This window comes from Pelmatolapia mariae, linkage group LG12, assembly GCF_036321145.2.
Source record: "Pelmatolapia mariae isolate MD_Pm_ZW linkage group LG12, Pm_UMD_F_2, whole genome shotgun sequence".
Classification (NCBI taxonomy): Eukaryota; Metazoa; Chordata; class Actinopteri; order Cichliformes; family Cichlidae; genus Pelmatolapia; species Pelmatolapia mariae.
The window spans coordinates 24,216,105-24,234,289 of NC_086237.1; the positions used below are offsets into that span (position 1 = coordinate 24,216,105).

Consider the following 18,185-nt stretch of genomic DNA (forward strand, 5'->3'; position numbering starts at 1 on the left):
CCTGGCGGGCTTATTTTAATATATTTTAACACCTGGTTATATTATCAGTCCCCTTTAATAAGGACTTGATATTTGCTGTAAGACTCATTTATAAGCGTTATGATCTGTGATATACTCCTCTGTCACACCAACCTCCTGCATGTCCTCCTTCATTACATCCATGAACCTCTACTGTAGTCTTCCTCCTTTCCTCTGGCCCGACAGTTCCACCTTCAGCATCCTTTGTCCACTGTAACCACTAATCTTCCACTGCACATGTCCAAACCAACACAGCAGGTCTCACTACCATCTTATAAACAGTCCTTTTCACTGTTGCTGCTATTCTTCTGTCAGACTTGCCCCTGACACTCGTCTCCACCCACTCAACCCTAATTGAAAAAAAATGTTCATACTTTTAATGTCAGTATTTCTGATAAGTACCAATCAGAACCAACCACAGCACAGAAACGGCTCTTACTGAAGTCACTGATGACCTGAAGGTCAACAGTGATGTATTATGATTCTTTCACAGAGACATTTCAAGGATCACAATTTAGCTTGTTTAACGGGTCAGATTCTTGATTAATTTTCTAGAAACTTTTCAGAAGTGAAAAGAGATAAGATGGAAATATTTGTTGTTACTCCAAAAAGTCAAAGACATAAAATAATTTATCATCCTTTCTCTGAAACACAGTGAACAAGTTAGGAAGCTTGGCATTATTTTTCGACAGTGATCTAATCTTTGATAATCACTTTAATAATTTAATAAAGTTACCACAACTGCTTTTTGTCACTTGAAAAAATATAAAAAGTTAGGCTTTAATGGGGTTCAGTGCCGACATTCTCCATCACTGAACCCACTGAACCCACCCTACTGGAGTGGCTGGGTCCAACGGGCCCAGGGCGCTCTCACTTGACCACCCTCCTCAGGACTGGCTCCAGGGCAGGGGCCCTGGTAACCCCATCTTGGGCACAGTAATTCGCTCTCTTGATTTCTTTACTTCTACAGGGGTCCTCTGAATCACTCTTTGTCTGGCCCTTCATACAGGACTAATTTGCTTTGGGGCAAAAACCCCTCAGCAACAAAGCCCCTGGGCTCACTGAGACACACAAACCTCTCCACCACCACAAGATGGTGATTCACTGAGTGGATTTAATAACTAAGTTCAAAAAATAGCTTCCCTGTAGTTAAAAGGAATCTGTCAGTCTGGACGGTTTTTCCACGTCACATGAACACAAAGTTGGGTATGATATTTAATTTGAGGTTCTGAATAAGCCCTAAGTACGGACATTTTCCAGTCCACTTAGATGCACACAGAACATGCAGTGCTGAATAGGATGCAAATACAGCAGCCTGATAACGCGGTACTTTGCAGAGGCAAGAAATTTATTATGCAGTTATCTCAACGGTACTGTCACAGTTAACAGTCATGAGGAAGGAAGGACAAACGGACCCCGGGGAGAACAGTCTGCCTTAGGAGGTTTGTGGCAGGAGGAAGTGGTGAGCTTCAGATGCAGTCTGCCATTTCTTCAGCTCCACAATCAGCTCCACAATCACTGGTTCCTGTTGGCTGGTTATTGAGTCGTGCACCTCAAACGCCTTCTTCTCTTTATCTGCCGACATCACGCAGGATTACAGAGACGGAAAAAGAAAAGCTCACTGACTAATGACGCAATTTCATTCTTAGCCTTCTTTCTTAATATCCTCTCCTAGACACAGACCACAGCATCTACAGCTGCTCTGACTCTCAAAGTAGTCTGGTGCTTTTATCCTGTCTTATGTATGTCAAAGTCATTTTGTCATGAAGCAGTCTTCTCGCTAACCTTTTGACGATGCTGCATTGTGCTGTCTCCCTTTTGTTTCCTTGTCCTCCTTCTTCTTGTCCTCTTTGTTTTTCCTTCCCAAATCCTAAAGATGTACGAAAAAATAGCCCAGACATGTCAATTTGTTTTTTGTGTCCTTTCCTACAATGCTACTCTTTTGGATGGATTTTCCTATTTTAACCTTTGTCCCATGTAACTCATCCAGAAAACAGCAATAATATCTCAGCAAAACCTAAACTCATATGTGCAAACTTGCCTTTTGATGTGTTTGTGTTGCTTCCACCTCAGAGTCTGTGTGCAGCACGCCAAAGTCACAGAGGACTTTAACCTGCTGGCCTCCTCTGACCAGGCTTTGCAGGGGGATGTGCACGGAGCCAAGGATTCGTCTGATCGGGGCATCTTGGACCAGCTCAGGTACAGATTTTTTATTTTTGTCTTTAGACTTGGTGAAATCAGATTTACCTGGAGACTATAAAGAAGAGACCAGTGACATTAAATAACTTTCTGTTTATATACAGTTCCATCGAGGCTTTCCCTGTGGTTATTATGTTTCTGTTGATTACAACCCCATTTCTAAAAAAATAAAAATAAATCAATAAATAAAATAAAACCAGAATGCATAAACCCAAATTTTATCCACCACAGGACACAGAAAGTGTTTAAAGTGAGTGAGCTAATATTTTTATTGGCAGCAACACATCTTTAAAAAGTTGGCATGGGGGCAACAAAAGTAAGTGACTATTACAACTAGGTTTACTGGCAACTGGTCAGTAACATGATTGGATATAATCTTATAGAGGGAGAGTTACACAGAACTTAAATGAACAGAGGTTCACCAACCTGCAAAAAACTGCATCTATAAATGATTTCAGAATAATCAAATCAACAGATTCAGATCATCTGGAGGAATCTCTGTACGCAAGAGATCGCTGGATCGTCAGGCAGCACTGCATTAAAAACATGTCACAGAAATCCCTGCATGGACTCAGGAACACCTCCAGAAATATTCATCTAAGATCACAGTTCCCTGTGCCATCACATGCATGTTAAAGGTCTGTTATGCAAAAAAGAAGGTGCCACATATAAACATGAACTTTTTTGTTGTTTTTTAGATTTACTGTTATTCCTCTGACACTTGTCTCCACCTACTCCACCATAACTGAAAAAATGTGCATACCTTTAATCTCTCAGTATTTATGATAAGCACCAAACAGAAACACCTCTTGGGATTCCCCAAGGGTCACTTTTTGGTCCATTTTGAACTTTTGAACCTTTATATGCTTTTGCGTAGTGTTACACAAATCACCCCTGACACTCGTCAAAAGCCTGCATCTCTGAAGTAAAGGCACCATCAATGTTGAAAGGAATATATAGTACGCAATAAAGCATAGCTTCCGACACTGAACCCAGACATAAAAATCTGTGTATCTGTCCACATCACCAAGTTTCTTCCACGTTCCACAACAGTGCATGATTTCCCTGAAAGTAAGTTCATTATTGTGTCTGCAGTCGGTGAGTTAGGTGATGGCTGTACCTACAGTTCAATGGTATTACATGATACACTCACGTCTTTCTCCCTCCTGCCTTTCTTCTCTTTTCCAGTTTGGTTGGCTTTGGTCAGCAGGACTTCTTCAGAAGCTGCAGGCCACGACAGGACCTAAAACCACAAACTATGAGTTTTGATGCATTTTGCGACTCACACTGGTCAACAAATCTTCAGCTCATTGTCTGCTTCAGAAATAAAATGGAATATTTCTGGTGTTCTATGTGCTAAATCTGGTAAGGTGCCTTCCTCCCTTTATGCATCTACGTGTTTGATTTGCTACCAAATGACTTTCCTGATGAGAACCTCCCATTTCTCAGGAGGGCTGAGACCCTGAGTACGAGTACACATGCTTGTGACCTGCTGAGGTTGGGTTTGTGTCTCCTCCAGGAAACAAATCAGGGATCTAATACTTCATATATGCTGATTCTAAATATTGTAATTAAAATAGCTCATTGTCTCCTGCTTCTAAGATATTTATTTTTAGGTTTAACCAATTAATTTTGGACAACATGATAAACTGTGACTGTTGTGGAGAGCCTCATCAATAAGCTTACAGAGACAACATTAGTACTGAACAGGCCCAAACTTATCATGTGGACTCTTGAGTAAATTATTGCCTATCACTTATTTGGATAGAGGACTTTTAATCATAAATGAAAAATCTGAAAAACTATCTCTATAGAGAAGATGTAATATGAAACATTATTAACTGGAACTCTTTTTAATCAGAGTGCAGCATCAAGTCAGTTAAACTTCTGGGATATTGATCAGGTCAGTTTAGTATCAGAGGGGTTTTTTTAAAAACAGTTTCAGATGCTTTGGTGTTAATGAAATTAACAACAGGTGCACTACAGTGAGAACAATAAGACAACCCCCATAACACGAATGGTTTTACAGGTGGAGGTTGCTGGCAGTAGGATCTGTGTCACTGCTGGTGGTAGGAGGTAACACCACTTTTCACAAATGAGAGCCGGTTCACCCTGAGCACATGTGACAGACAGGGTCTGGAGAGGCTGAGGAGAACCTTAAGCTGCCTGTAACATCGTTCAGCATGACCGGTTTGGTGGTGACCCAGTGATTGTCTGGGGAGGCATACCCATGGAGGGGTAGTCCGTCTAACGCCACCAGGTTGCACCTCAGACTGTCCAAGAGTGATACCCTGGTCCAGATCTGGGATTAGATCCGCAGGACCTCATCCATCGTCACATTACGTGCATACTACCACACGGGGTCATACAGACCATTCTGAGTTGCTGCATTGAAAGTTTGGCAAAACAGACGAGCCTGCAGCATCATTTTTTCCATCCATCCATCCATCCATTTTCTCCCGCTTATCCGGGGCCGGGTCGCGGGGGCAGCAGCCCAAGCAGAGAAGCCCAGACCTCCCTCTCCCCAGCCACCTCCGCCAGCTTATCCAGGGGAACACCAAGGCGTTCCCAGGCCAGCCAAGACATATAATCTATCCAGTGTGTCCTGCCCCGGGGCCTCCTCCCGGTGGGACATGCCTGGAAGACCTCGCCCAGGAGGCGCTCAGGGGGCATCCTTGTCAGATGCCCGAACCACCTCAACTGGCTCCTTTCGATGTGGAGGAGCAGTGGCTCTACTCTGAGCCCCTCCCGAATGGCCGAACTTCTCACCCTATCTCTAAGGGAGAGGCCAGCCACCAATGGAGGAAACCCATTTCCGCCGCTTGTATCCGCGATCTCGTTCTTTTGGTCACTACCCACAGCTCCTGACCATAGGTGAGGGTAGGGGCGTAGATCGACCGGTAAATTGAGAGCTTCGCTTTTACACTCAGCTCTCTCTTCACCACAACAGTCCAGTACAGCGTCCGCATCACTGCAGCCGCTGCACCAATCCGTCTGTCGATCTCTCGCACCCATCACTCGTGAACAAGACCCCGAGATACTTAAACTCCTCCACTTGGGGCAGGGTCTCGTCCCTGACCCGGAGTGGGCACTCCACCCTTTTCTGGAAAGTGATCATTTTTTCACTTTGATTTTTGTGTGTCTTTGAATTCAAGATGACCCCAATGAAGCACTTTAACTTCTTCAAAGTGCCTTTGAGTCATTTCAGGTTTCAGTGAAGAACTTTCGGTGAATCAGAAAAGTTTGGCTGCAGGCCTGTGCAATCACACACCCTATCAAACCTGACTTTCTGTACCTTTTCTTCCTCTAAGCATAAACGCAGTCCCCGATTGAGGAATTTCTTTAAATCTCCCAGAGCGCTCACAGTGTGGGTTTGCGTGTCACCGAAGTCCATGCTCTCTGACCACGACAGCTTGGACGTGCTGTGCCTTAACACTGCTGAGGAAGAAATAAGAAAAACATACCAAAAAGTCCAGCTTTTGAATCGTCATGACTACACACTGCGGTAAAAGAAAACACACAAGTAAACCAGATATAAACCGGCAGCTCATCAGTGCCTTTGACACCTGATGAAGGCGATAAAGGATCAGGTTCGTCATTTGGTTTCAGGTTATGTAGGCATACAGCTCTTCATCGGCTGATCTGACTGTAGTTTCCTTTAAGGCAAGCGTGTAAATTCCACAAACTTTATAAGAGAAAAATTCTCTCATTTGAACAGGACACATCACCAAGTTTAAGAAATCCAAATATCAAAAAGGGATTGTTTCCAGACTCCTTTATACACTGCGTGCGACCCTGTTTGTTTGTTTTGTATATTTGCACAAAAAGTACAAAAAGCTGTCACAGTGTCTGCTGTGCTTCATCTGCAGTCAGAAGTTTACGTCAAAGACAAACAGGTCAGATGAGATAAGTGTTATTACCACATGTGTTGCCACAAATGGGTTTCTCTGAGTTCAAAATGCCCCCGTCTTGTTTGGACGTCTGTTTTTCGCCGTTCTCGTTTGATCGTTGGCCTTCAGTCACAGATCTTGTGTCAGATTTTGTCTCAGTGTTAAGTTTCTGTAAAAAAAAAAATAAATCAATTTCAATTTGGAGTAATGGAATAATTTTACTTCTGTGCAGTTTCTCTGAGTACTTTTTTCCTCCCAGTTGTGTGCTTAAATTTAGGAAATTATGTGCTCGTTTTCCTTTTTGAATGAAGTGTGTGGCTTGTGTATTGTGTTTTTGTGACGTTAAAGACTTGTTGCTGTCTACAACATAGAAAGTGGAGTTATAATCTCTCCAGCGATTAGAGCATTGTCTGTATGAGATGGTTGTGTGTTAAAATCCTAGTAGATCAGCAGTGTGTGAAATTGTTATTCCCTGTTCTGGTGCTCAGTTTCAACGTCAGCGGGTTGTTTTGAGTTGCTGCTGTGTGACTGGCTAATTAGATATTTGCATTAACATACAGCTATACCTAATAAATTGGCTACTGAGTCAATCAGTCAATGGCCACAAAGTCATCAGATCTGACAGATTTGTAGTAGAAAAACAGGCAGTTGACATTTTAGAAGAATAAATACATTTACATATTAAAGAAGTATAAAGAAGAAAAATATTAATGGTCCCGAACCTTGTCAGTAAATGCAAAATGTGTCCTATGGCATGTGACATGAAAGTCATAAAGAAAGTAAAGAAACACACACACGTGTGTATTCATGTACTCATGTTCTTGTGGGGACATCTCATTGACATAATGCTTTCCCTCACCGTTTACCCTAACCCTAACCATCAAAAATGAATGCCTAACTCTAACCCTTACCCTAAACCCAACCATAACCTAATTGTAACCCTGACACTAAAACCACATTTTAAGTCTGAAAAATGCCTTCAAACTTGTGGGGACCAGGATTTTGGTCCACATAAGTATAGTAAACTTCCAATTTTTGGTCCCCACAAAGATGTCTAAACAGGTACACACACACACATACACACACACACACACACACACACATGTATATATAGTGTATTATAATAACATAAAAAATATTACTCATGCCATGTAAATTTAATACTAACAATATTTCTCCTTCACTCTCACTGAACTGTACAAAAAATCTGTACATGGACCCTTGTTGTACACGATTTTTCTTACAAATTTTTTTCTATTTTTAGTTTTCTAATATATAATATCTCAGTTTCACATTTGTGCTGCTGTAATAAGTGAATTTCCCCGATGTGGGATTAAATAAGTCCATGTCTATGTTTCACCATGACTCGTTCACCTTTTTCCGTAAATGCAAGCAAAACTTTGTCAGCCTGTTAACGTTAAACAGGGTTGATAACTGTATGTAATGTAACACACAGTGGTTTTTTAAAGATATTTAGAAATTTAAATCACATTTCTGGTTATTTTATGCCTGTCGCACCACATGGCAGCACATTATATCACACAAAAGGACAGAAAAGTTTTTACATTTTTTTGTCAACAATTATAAAAAGATATGCAACATATTTTTAGGTACTAAAATAAACAGTTTCACAAATTTTGATGATATTCAGTTGTACGTTTCTTTTAAGCCCGAGGATTTATCTAAGCTTCAGCGTCTGAATGATTGCTTAGATTTGATCAAATGTTGGATGGCTGCAAATTTCCTCCAACTCAACGAGGGGAAAACCGAAGTCCTCGTATGCGCCCCTGATAGATTTTCACTCTATGTTAAATCCTCTATCAGGAATTTAGGTGTCACTTTTGACTCGACTCTCACATTGGATGGGCATGGGAAATCTCTGGTTCGGTCTTGTTTTTATCATTTAATAAATGTGGCTAGGCTAAGCCCGATTTTATCTGGTTCTGAACTCGAGATTGCTATACATGCATTTATTTCCTCACGCTTGGATTATTGTAATTCGCTGTTTATGTGTCTAAGCAAAGGTTCTCTGGATCGTCTGCAGGTTGTGCAAAACGCTGCAGCTAGGCTTTTGACAAAATCCTCCAAGTACTCACATGTGACACCGTTGTTATCTCAGTTACACTGGCTTCCTGTTAAATCTAGAGTCACTTTTAAGATCCTGGTCTTGACCTACAGAGCTGTGCACGGACTGGCACCAGCCTACATCTTTGATCTGCTACAGCCCTATGTTCCCAGCAGGTCCTTGAGGTCATCTGATCATTGCTTACTTGCTATAAAAAATACTAAGAGGAGAACTAAGGGTGATAGAGCTTTTGCCACTGTGGCCCCTAGACTGTGGAACTCTCTCCCCCAAACATTAAGAACTGCGGACTCAGTAGCTGTTTTTAAAAAACAACTCAAAACTCACCTTTTTAAAATTGCTTTTGGTTAATTTTTTGCCTGTTTTATTTTCTCTTTTTTTTTAATCTTTTTATGACTTGTAATCTTATGTGCAGCACTTTGTGATTCTGTCTTGAAAGGTGCTATATAAATAAAAATGTATTTATTTATTTATTTATTTAATTTTCAAAACTTTTTAGAGTCTTTGTGATTTATACACTCAGACTTGTGTTAAAACAATCAGGTTTCATTGCTGCACATTTACATTCATGTATTTAATGTGATCTGAAAACCACTTTTTTTTAGAAACATACGAACATTCCCAGTTCTTGTTTCCATTCGGCCTTTTGATCAACACGAACTGAAATCGTGATCTTTTCTAACAACCAAATGCAGTGACCACTTTCAGGGTCTTTTTGTAAATTCATTATGTCTTTTATGGTTTACGGTTTTTGTTCTTAGTTTTTGTTAATATAGTTTTGGTTCCCTGTTTGTTTCTCTAAGATGACTTTTGGCTTATTAGTTCCCTTCTTGTTCCCTTAGTCTCTTCACTGTCTCCTTTCTGAAGTGTTTACCTTTTTCTCTCTGTGTCATGTGTGTATGTCTTAGTCCCTGTCTCAGCGTTAGCTATGTTTCTTGTTTTATTGCGGTAGTCTCTTCTCTCCTGTGCATTCTGTCGAGCTTAACTTCCTTTGTATCATTATTCCTGATTTGCTCCCACTGTCTTCCCACCTGTTTCCTCTCCTCTCATTGCTTGAGGTGGATTTACTGTCTGATTATACCTTTTTCCGTTCTCATGTATTCCATCATGGCTGTTTGAGTGATAACCACTGAAATTAAGGTGAATTTACATAATACTTTAAAGTACCTTGAAATCTGAAGATTGCCGGTGAATTGCAAGATAGATATTTTAGAAGGATTTTGTCGCTGTTTGTTGCTCTGAATTTAGTTACAGCAGTGAAGTAAATACATTAATTACATGTAACAAAAGAAATGTGAGGTTAAAAAAACCCACAAACCTCAATTTGTAGTAAAATTTTAATAAAGAAGAAGAAGAAAGATGTAAAGATGTAGTGTGTAGTAGAGAGATTGCGTAACCAAGGTGGAAACAACAAATGACGAACTTATCAGCATGTGGGTAGCTTTATCTTTTAACACAGGAAGGAAATATGTTGTTTGACTAAATTGCACTCTTTATTCTGACAACTGTATATCCAAAGCAATGCTTGAAACCATATTAGAACTATAGAATGAGGCCCAAAACATTTAAAAACATTTAAACTTGTAGATATGCTAAAAACCTCAAATGTGTGGGAAGGATACGTCACCGAGTGAGCAGGTGTCTGATGCCTCAGGAACTCGTAGGTGATAAAATAGCGGTAGCTGACCACAGGGAAATCGGGAGCTTTGTCATCCACAATCATCCGAGGATCTGGAATTCCCGTCATCCTGCCCACGCTCACTGTGGGTGACGCTGTGCCTACTGCCGGGTCTGTGCAAAGTAAAAAGTATTCTGATGTTATGACCTGTAAGCACATGCTCAGTGTGCATTAAAATTATATAGAAAACTGGGGCCCTCGCTCACAGGGCTCATAGGGCAGCTCACAAACTCACCACTCATCTTGGCCAAGCCCCTAAAGCGAATCCTCTCCTCCGGGGAAATCCATGAGGTGTCCAGACAGGAAAGCTGCGGGAGGCTGTCCACAGTCAGTCCCGGGTATGAAGATGCAAGCGCAAAAGGATTTCCCTCCAGCAGCAGCGTCCTGAGGCAAGGCAGGGTGCTCAAGCTATTTAGCAGAGCTGGCTGGTCCTGAAACCCGCAGTCGCTGAGGTCCAGACACACCAGCTGTGGCCTGAGGACAGACAGAGGTGCTGGCTTTACAGGACAGATGTGTATGAGACAACTTGTGATCCAAAGAGATGATAAAGATGATGACAGATATCTTATTTCATTCATGCAGCTATTAACTGTGTTTTAACACATCCTCCATCCATCTTCATGGGATGGATAATACTCAGATAGGTTATGATATTTAAATGATGCTCAGTTCGTAAGAGGGCCAAAGTGTGCCAGTAAAATACCTCACACCACACACACACACACACACACACACACACACACACACACACACACACACACACACACACACACACACGTTTCACTTTTACAGTCAGCCTGAACTGTTGATACAAGGCAGGATGGATCATGTTTTTCACCATGTTTTCATGTTGAATCTGTGTGAATCGTAGCCCCAGTTTCCTGTTCTTAGCTAACAGGTGTGGGACACACTGCGGCCTTTGGCTGCTGTAGCTTATCTCCCTCTCTCAGCTGACAAGCAGCTTTTCGTTTTTCACCCACAAAACTGCTGCTCACTCACCAACCACCAAGTCACTTTCATCACCGTTATTCTCTGTTCTGGTGCTCAGTTTGAATGTCAGCAAGTTGTTTTGGGTTGCTGCTATATGACTGGCTAATTAGATATTTGCAATCACATAGAGCTATACCTAATAAAGTGGCTACTGAGTGTAACTTCCAGAAGGGTAAAGCATTAAAAATATGAGAAAAAATGTGACATAAAAGTTATAAAGAAAAATATAATAATATATATCTAAAATACACACACACACACACACACTGGATACTTTCTCTTTTTCAACCTGTTCTCTATAACCCATAGAGATGGTTCTGGGAAAATCCCTGAAGATCAACAGCTGCCATTCAAACTCACTTAAATCATCCTTCTTCCTCATTCTGATACTCAGTTTCATACGTGCCTAAACGCACTGTATTGCCACATCGTGAATGGCTAATTAGATATTTGCGCTCATGAGCAGCTGAAATGGTGTGCCTAATAAAGTGGCCAGGGTATGTATATACACAGTGAAGCACTGAGGGGCACAAAACAGTTTTTCACACAAACGCTGGAGCCATTACTCCTCATCCCTGAGTGTAATTTCCACCCAGGGTTGCACTGACACGAATCCATCTGTGTCTAAAATAGTTGCAGTTTCTCTAGACCAGGGGTGTCAAACATAAGGCCTGGGGCCCAGAGTTGCCCTGCAAAAGACTCCAATCTGGTCCATTGGACAGTTTTGGAAAATGAGAAGAATCGCTTAAATTTTAGACTTTTACAGATTTTGCTTATGATAACTCATTCCTCCCCCGTGGCCATTCATACTTCAACAATTTAAATAAGTAATAAATTACATAACAGAAAACTCCTGTTTTTTTCACTGTCATCTCATCTAGTGTAGAAATTGATCTCTTTTTTTTTACACTGGGCTCACAGTAAAAAAAACAAAACAATTTTGTCAATGAAGACAAAATTTCCACGTTATAAATACAGGCTGAGTTTACAGAACTCACGCCAACATTTCTTACAGTTCAAGCCCACAGCAGCATTTCTTTATCGTGCAGAAAAACTTAAATGTATTGTTGAAACTGCAATTCTTTTTCTAATATTAGAATATCTCAGATAGGTGTAGTTATGTAGAAAGAGGGGTTTCACCAATCCGACCCACTTAATTACGTTCAAAGTGTATGTGGCCCACACTATAAAAGGAGTTTGACATCCCTGATCTAAACACGTCAGTCATATTCAAAATATGCTTTATTTAGTCATGAATTTCAAAGAAATTAATCTGGGAAATCAAAATCAAGTCAACTGTGAACAGCTATGACACAGCATCCTTGTAGGCTGTTATCACAGTTATCACTAAATGTCAGCTACGGTGTGTGTGCCAGTTATTTAAGATCCAGATGTAATAATCTCATTCTGCATCCACGATGCAAATCTCCTCCCGCGGCATCCCAGATTCACTTAAATCGCCTTTCTTCTCTTTTAAAATTTTGATTTTATTTTCTTTCTTTTTTCTTTGTTTAAACCTGTTTTTTCCTCCGTCTATGATGTCATGCCTGTTTTTGGAGCTTTAAGACAGCCTCTCGCCTGTTTTTGTTTCCTTCCTTCCTTTTTGCATTTGCTGTTCTGGTTGTTAATGCTGAGGTTTCAGTTGGGATGCAACCAACGATAGTTTCATTGTATGGCACACAAATGACTGATGAGCACTTGTAAAAACCCTTTTGACTAGTTTAAGCCAGTTACTTGAAGTTTCCCGGTCTTGACTGATGTAGCTGCATTTCCTTCTAATTTTTTCTTATGCGGTGTTTATCAGTTGTGAGCTGCAATCTTTGGGTGTAGCGTAGGCAGCAAAGGGAGGTGTCAGGTTAACCTGCAGGAAACCCATGATGACAGCCATCAGTACAAGTCCAACTTTTACTGATAAAGTTCACTGCGTAACAGAAACACTGCGTCTGTCTCTCTCACAGTGTTGAGTTTAAAAAATGAACGCCATTCAAAATGTGGGACACCGTCTCAGTGAATGGACGAGGGGCCACAGAAGGCATCTGATCAACATAACTCCAAAAAAGAAATAAAATCAAAGCTGTATGTTTGGTCCTCTAGTGTTTCAAACTATAAACATCAATGCAACTGTGTCTTTTTGAGACAATCTCAGGCTCTAAAATACCCGCAGTCAGTGGTGACACTCGGAAAGTTACCCTTAAAATCACAAACTGTGTGTGCGTGTGTGCCAACGGGGATCCAGCCGCCCACCAATGGAGATAAAATTCACTGCAAACCATGACGATGCTGTTCTGACTGATCATTTTTGCATTACGATGGTAAATTTCTGCTGGGATTTTCCTGATACGAGCCGCTCATTCATAGGCCGTGATATCATTCGAATGCTGTGGCCTTCACAGCTATCAGGTTGAAGGGGGTTGATCTTGATCTTGAAAAAGCTAAAGGTGCACAGAAGCAGCGTCACCCGACACTCTATCAAGACACTTCATGAATTTCCATGATTCACTCAACGTTCAAATCATATTTTTGTAGATTTATAAAATACTGTGTAAAAGTCTTCTCTATATTTTTGCTTCCAAGGAGCCAAGCTATTTTTTAATTGGTGTTGAGCATTCGTTTTCCAGACTTTCTGAAGTGTTTTGTTTGTTTTTCACTCGTTTTCAGTCCACTTCGTGTACTTGATCATTTTCAAAGTAAAGTTTTTGTTGTGTTTTTTGTTTGTTTGTTTTTTTTGGGGGGGGTTGCTTGTTTTTTTGTTTGACCTATGAATAAGATAAAAACACAACACTTGTTCCCATTTCATTAACTGAATTGGTGAAAATGACATAGACTACACCCAACATATAACATAACATAGTTTGGTAGGCATAAAATAGTATTTTTGCACCAATGACATGATTTCCAAAGAGCTACAAGCCAAAAACATGACATTTATGGGCACTGTGTGCAGTGTGTCCTTAAAAAATCTTGAGGGAACTGGACAAGTGGAGGACAAAAGAAGTCCATCCAAAAGCTGCTCAACAAGGCTCCTCTCTCCCCTGTACGAGCCATTATACTCCTGTTTTCACAAGATGTTTAACACTTCCTGTTCTGAAAAATCCTGACAGGACATAAAGAAGTGTTGTGTTTTTAGATGTTTGCAGTTCTGTTTAAGTGATGATTAAGAGCAGAAGCCTCACAGCTCTAACGTGAAGCTGTAATACTTCCTTTTGATTGCAACAGACACAGACATCATCAGGCCTGTATTCCCCTCTGGTATTATAATTCTGTAAAACTGTGAAAGCTCTGGTTTTTCCTCAAAGTTTTGTGGGTGAGATGAAAAGATTTTCCTCCCAACAGGGTATGTTTTAGTCTCTGGTGGCACTTTGGCAGGAAACCAGCTGGTATTGCTTCAGTTTGATCAGTGCAAGTATGACACACAGGTGTGAAAGAGAAGTAAATCCACATAAAAGCAACCTGCAATGAAGTAATGTCACCTGCTGACTGATTAGAAAGTACACTTGAAAGCTTGATTTGACCTGGTTTGGTTTTCTTAACATGCCAGAAAGCTTCCGGTTTGTGTGTATGTGTGTGTGTCTGTGCGTCTGTGGTGTGTAATGTGAACTAACCAGTGTCTTCCAGTAAGATGAGTGACATCATTATGGGAACCCAGAGTGTTTGAGCCGAGGCCGAGGTACTGCAGGTGGGGAGGAGGAGCACCGCTGGCGAGGCTGTCTAAAGACGACAGCCGGTTTGCACGTAGCTCCAAAATCTTTGAAAGAAACATGTTCAAAATGTGTCACTCACTCATCTCCTCCATGCAGCATCAGCTACACTTTGTTCTCTGAACTTTCAGATAAAAGCCGGCGTCATCATCACTTATAAAACCATAGATCTGAAAATGAAAAAGAAACAAACAAACAAACACCAAGGACTGATTGAGCTGAGCTGCTGAGCTGTCAGTCTGATTGTGCATTAAAGCCCAAAACTTTAAAGCTTCACAGTCCTTGACATGTATGCATTATTGTGTGCACACTGAATGAAAGAGACAAAGAGAGATAAAAGAGTGAAAGAGAGAGGGAACAAAGAGCGAGAACGAGAAAGCAAAAGAGCAAGTGTGACACTGCACACTGGTTGCAGCACTTGTCATCGTCACCTTCTTGTGTTATCTAGGCTGTGGTTGTCAAGAGTATCAAATTCCTCGATCTTTGCCTGGTGCAGAACTTGAACATCTCAATAGCCAGGATGTCTACTTTCTGCAAAGACTGAGGAAAGCCTACATCCCACCTCCCATCCTCGCCACATTCCTACTGAGGGACTATCAAGACCATCCAGAGCAGCTGCATCAGTATATGATAGTGAAACTGCACAAAATCAGATTGAGAGACTGTGTGGCAGAGAGTGAGAACAGCTGAGAAGCTCTTTCCTCCATCACAGAATCTGAATCTGATTTTCACTGCATCTGCAAAGCCAGCAGTGTGGCTGGATTTGCATGACTCTACGCACCCCTCATTCAGGCCGTCACTGCCAGACTGTGCCGGGCTAAGCTCTCAGTGCATCAACACGTTAAAACCACTTTCCCACAGACACTTGTGTTCAGAATTTACACACAGTCATCATGGGTTTAGTGCTAATTTGGGGAATTTTAATGATTTCTTTGAACTGTTCTTTTTCCGTGCTTTAAAGTTTTTAAAGTACACATGTCTTTAATGACTTTACAAAAACAAGAATTGAGTGCAGAAGTTTATTTTGGATTTCGTCTTCACACAGGGTAAACATGTACATAGAGGCTCAGACTTTTACATACACCCCCACTAATATTTGGTTAAATGCCCCTTAGTAAGTTGCACCTGGATGAGACACTTTGGTAGCCTGGCTGGATATTTGACCACTCTTCTTGGCAGAATTGGTAGAGTTCAAACTGGTTGATTTTTCTGGCACAGACCCAGCTTTTAACCAGATTTTGGGAAGGTCATTAAGGGAAGTTTAATGTTAGCCTATTGTGTCCATTCCAAAACCAGTTTGTTTGGGGTTATTGTCCTGCTGGGACTGCCAAATGTGTCCAACTTTCAACCATGTAGCTGTTGATTTGAGGTGAAGTTGAAAGATTTAGAGGTAGTCCTCCTCCTTCATTATTCTATCCGCTTGCATGTGTTTCAATGTGACAATATAAATGGCAGCAAAACAGAGCATGATGCAACCGCCACCATGCTTGATAGCTGGTACAGTGTTCTCAGATTTGAAAGCTCACCTTGATTCCTCCAAACTCAATAGCTAAGTTTGGCTCATCTAACCATAGAACTTTTCTCCAGAGGGCTTTGCAAACTTCATTCAACTGAGCTTAAAGGTTTCAACTAAGGCAGGGGCTTCTTTCTTGGTAGGCACCCTCTCAGATCATAGTGATATAAGACTGGCTTCACTGTTGGAGAGTAACACTGTCCAACAGCTCATGGCAGGCTTGAGCCTCGGTGCTTCATGAACATCCCAAGCAATCTCGTCTGATGGTGATCATATGGGTCTTCCTCCACACCTTGGAAAAGTGGTGACACAGTTTGAACTAATGATGTTGAAACCTGAAGTTGTTGAGAAATGGCTCAGAGAGACTTTCCCGACTTGTGTAATTTTGCATTCTCATTCTTAGAGTTTCACTGAGTTCCATGAATGTTTTCATTGTTCCTAAGTATTGGTCGATCCAGTGAGTGCTGACAAACAAATACTTTTATGCTGCAAAGAGGAACTACTGGTTGTGCGTCATGTTCATATTGTATATTTGTATGATTCTGGCCCTGTGTGGATCAGAGAAAATCCAAAATAAATTCAAACTTGTGCATTTAATTTCTTTTTTGTTGTTGTTTTTGTTAAATCATTAGAGGTATGCTGTACAATCATTATACTCTGGAAAAAATACAGAAATCATTTAAAGTCCAAAATTACCATGACATTTATGGCAATTATGAGAGTATTTAAACGTCTGATCTCATGGGTAAATCCGAAAGCAAGGGTGTCGCCTTTGATGATGCAGAATGGGACAGCTATAGTGTTTTTTGGTGAATCATGAATCACATTTAAATGATAACAATGCTGTCTACACTTAAATCTGTTAAGAGCTGCAAATTCAAGCTAAAGCAGGACTGGGACTTGCCTTTAAAGTGCCGGGAAGGTTTGCTGTAGGTACTTCTGAGATTTTGTTAGCACTCAGCACCAGCTCCTCCAGCTTTGAGAACTTCAACAGGCCACCGTCAATGGCTGTTACCTGAACACGCAGACAGACAGAAGATAAACCTTTACAAATGTGTAAAAGCATCAAACATTAAATAAATCCGCGCTATGATAAATACGATAAAAGTGGGGTGAGGAGTCATCTGAGGCAAACTGGTAGCTCTGAGCTAATCTGTGGCGAAGAAACATTAGACAAACTGACAGCACTTTAACATTGGGACAAATATAAAATTAACCCCCAATAACCCTTCATATTACAAAACTCTTTTTCTTTTTCAACTGTTGTTTTTTGAGTTTTATTAAAATTATTACTTTTTATGTTGCACATCACAGTCAGTGAAGATACCTTATATGGTTCCTTCTCAATCTGGGGTACAAAATCTTTTATTCTGAATGACTGTGGATCATAGACTAATCAATGACTGTTGCCATAGGCTATCAGTGAACACCAGTGCACTCCTTATGAGAGGACTACTCACGTCTCTGTCAACAATGCGAAGTGAAGTGAAGTAGTTGTAAATGAAGGGGGCGTGGAGGCGTTCAGGTGTGAGCACAGCCAGCTGTCTGAGAGGCAAAGCTTGCGGGCTCCACATTACATCATGGCGCCATGGAGAATGAGGGCAGCTCAGCAGATCCAGAAGAGCATCCGTGGACTCCATCTCTGCTCGCTCCGCATTCCCTTTGGTGTTTCTCTGCAGATTGAATCCATGTTTTTAATGTCTTAGACTCTAAAGTATTTATAGACAAGTCAGTGTTTAAGATACTTACCCATGTGCCATTTCCACAGGGAAAGTCATTCAGACATAGGCTGTGAATCAGCTTCTCTATCACAGCAGACAGTGTGCTTGAGCTCATGGCTGACTTAGTCACTGTGTAACTTCATCACATTTAGGTGGATTTACACCACGGTCACACTGTAGCTAGTGTAGTTCGTGCATTCATGGTCAGTCTTTGGTCTGTCTGTCAGAAGAAAAGGACTTCTGCTCTTTGTTTACAAATGCCTGTAGGGTTGCCTGGCAACACCTGGGGCTCCATGCAGCTACCCTGTGAAACATTAGGAGGGAGTTTGGCATGAATGGCTCTGAAGTCCTCTGTTTTACTAACCATTAAAAATCAAACACATTAACTGGATGAA

The 18,185-nt window shown here is 41.1% G+C and overlaps 1 protein-coding gene across 1 annotated transcript; it reads right to left on the reverse strand.

Moving 5' to 3' along the window:
* Positions 1 to 1,453: 1,453 nt before the first annotated feature.
* LOC134638283 (leucine-rich repeat-containing protein 43-like) lies at positions 1,454 to 17,905 on the reverse strand. Its single transcript, XM_063488799.1, has 12 exons — positions 17,830 to 17,905; positions 17,530 to 17,759; positions 16,974 to 17,084; positions 14,461 to 14,603; positions 10,092 to 10,342; positions 9,772 to 9,969; positions 5,513 to 5,655; positions 3,431 to 3,460; positions 3,358 to 3,394; positions 2,060 to 2,265; positions 1,804 to 1,888; positions 1,454 to 1,593 (listed from the first exon to the last, which is right to left on the reverse strand). The coding sequence occupies exons 1-12, from the start codon at positions 17,903 to 17,905 to the stop codon at positions 1,454 to 1,456; spliced, it is 1,650 nt and encodes a 549-aa protein (XP_063344869.1).
* Positions 17,906 to 18,185: the final 280 nt, after the last annotated feature.

Bases quoted from the DNA above. Each gene is read 5' to 3' on its own strand.
- LOC134638283 (XM_063488799.1), bottom strand. From the start codon at position 17,905: ATGAGCTCAAGCACACTGTCTGCTGTGATAGAGAAGCTGATTCACAGC. The intron at 17,760-17,829 runs ATGGCACATGGG...GACATTAAAAAC, and splicing joins GAATGACTTTCCCTGTGGAA to ATGGATTCAATCTGCAGAGA. The intron at 9,970-10,091 runs GCTGCCCTATGA...ACCCGGCAGTAG, and splicing joins GATGAGTGGTGAGTTTGTGA to GCACAGCGTCACCCACAGTG.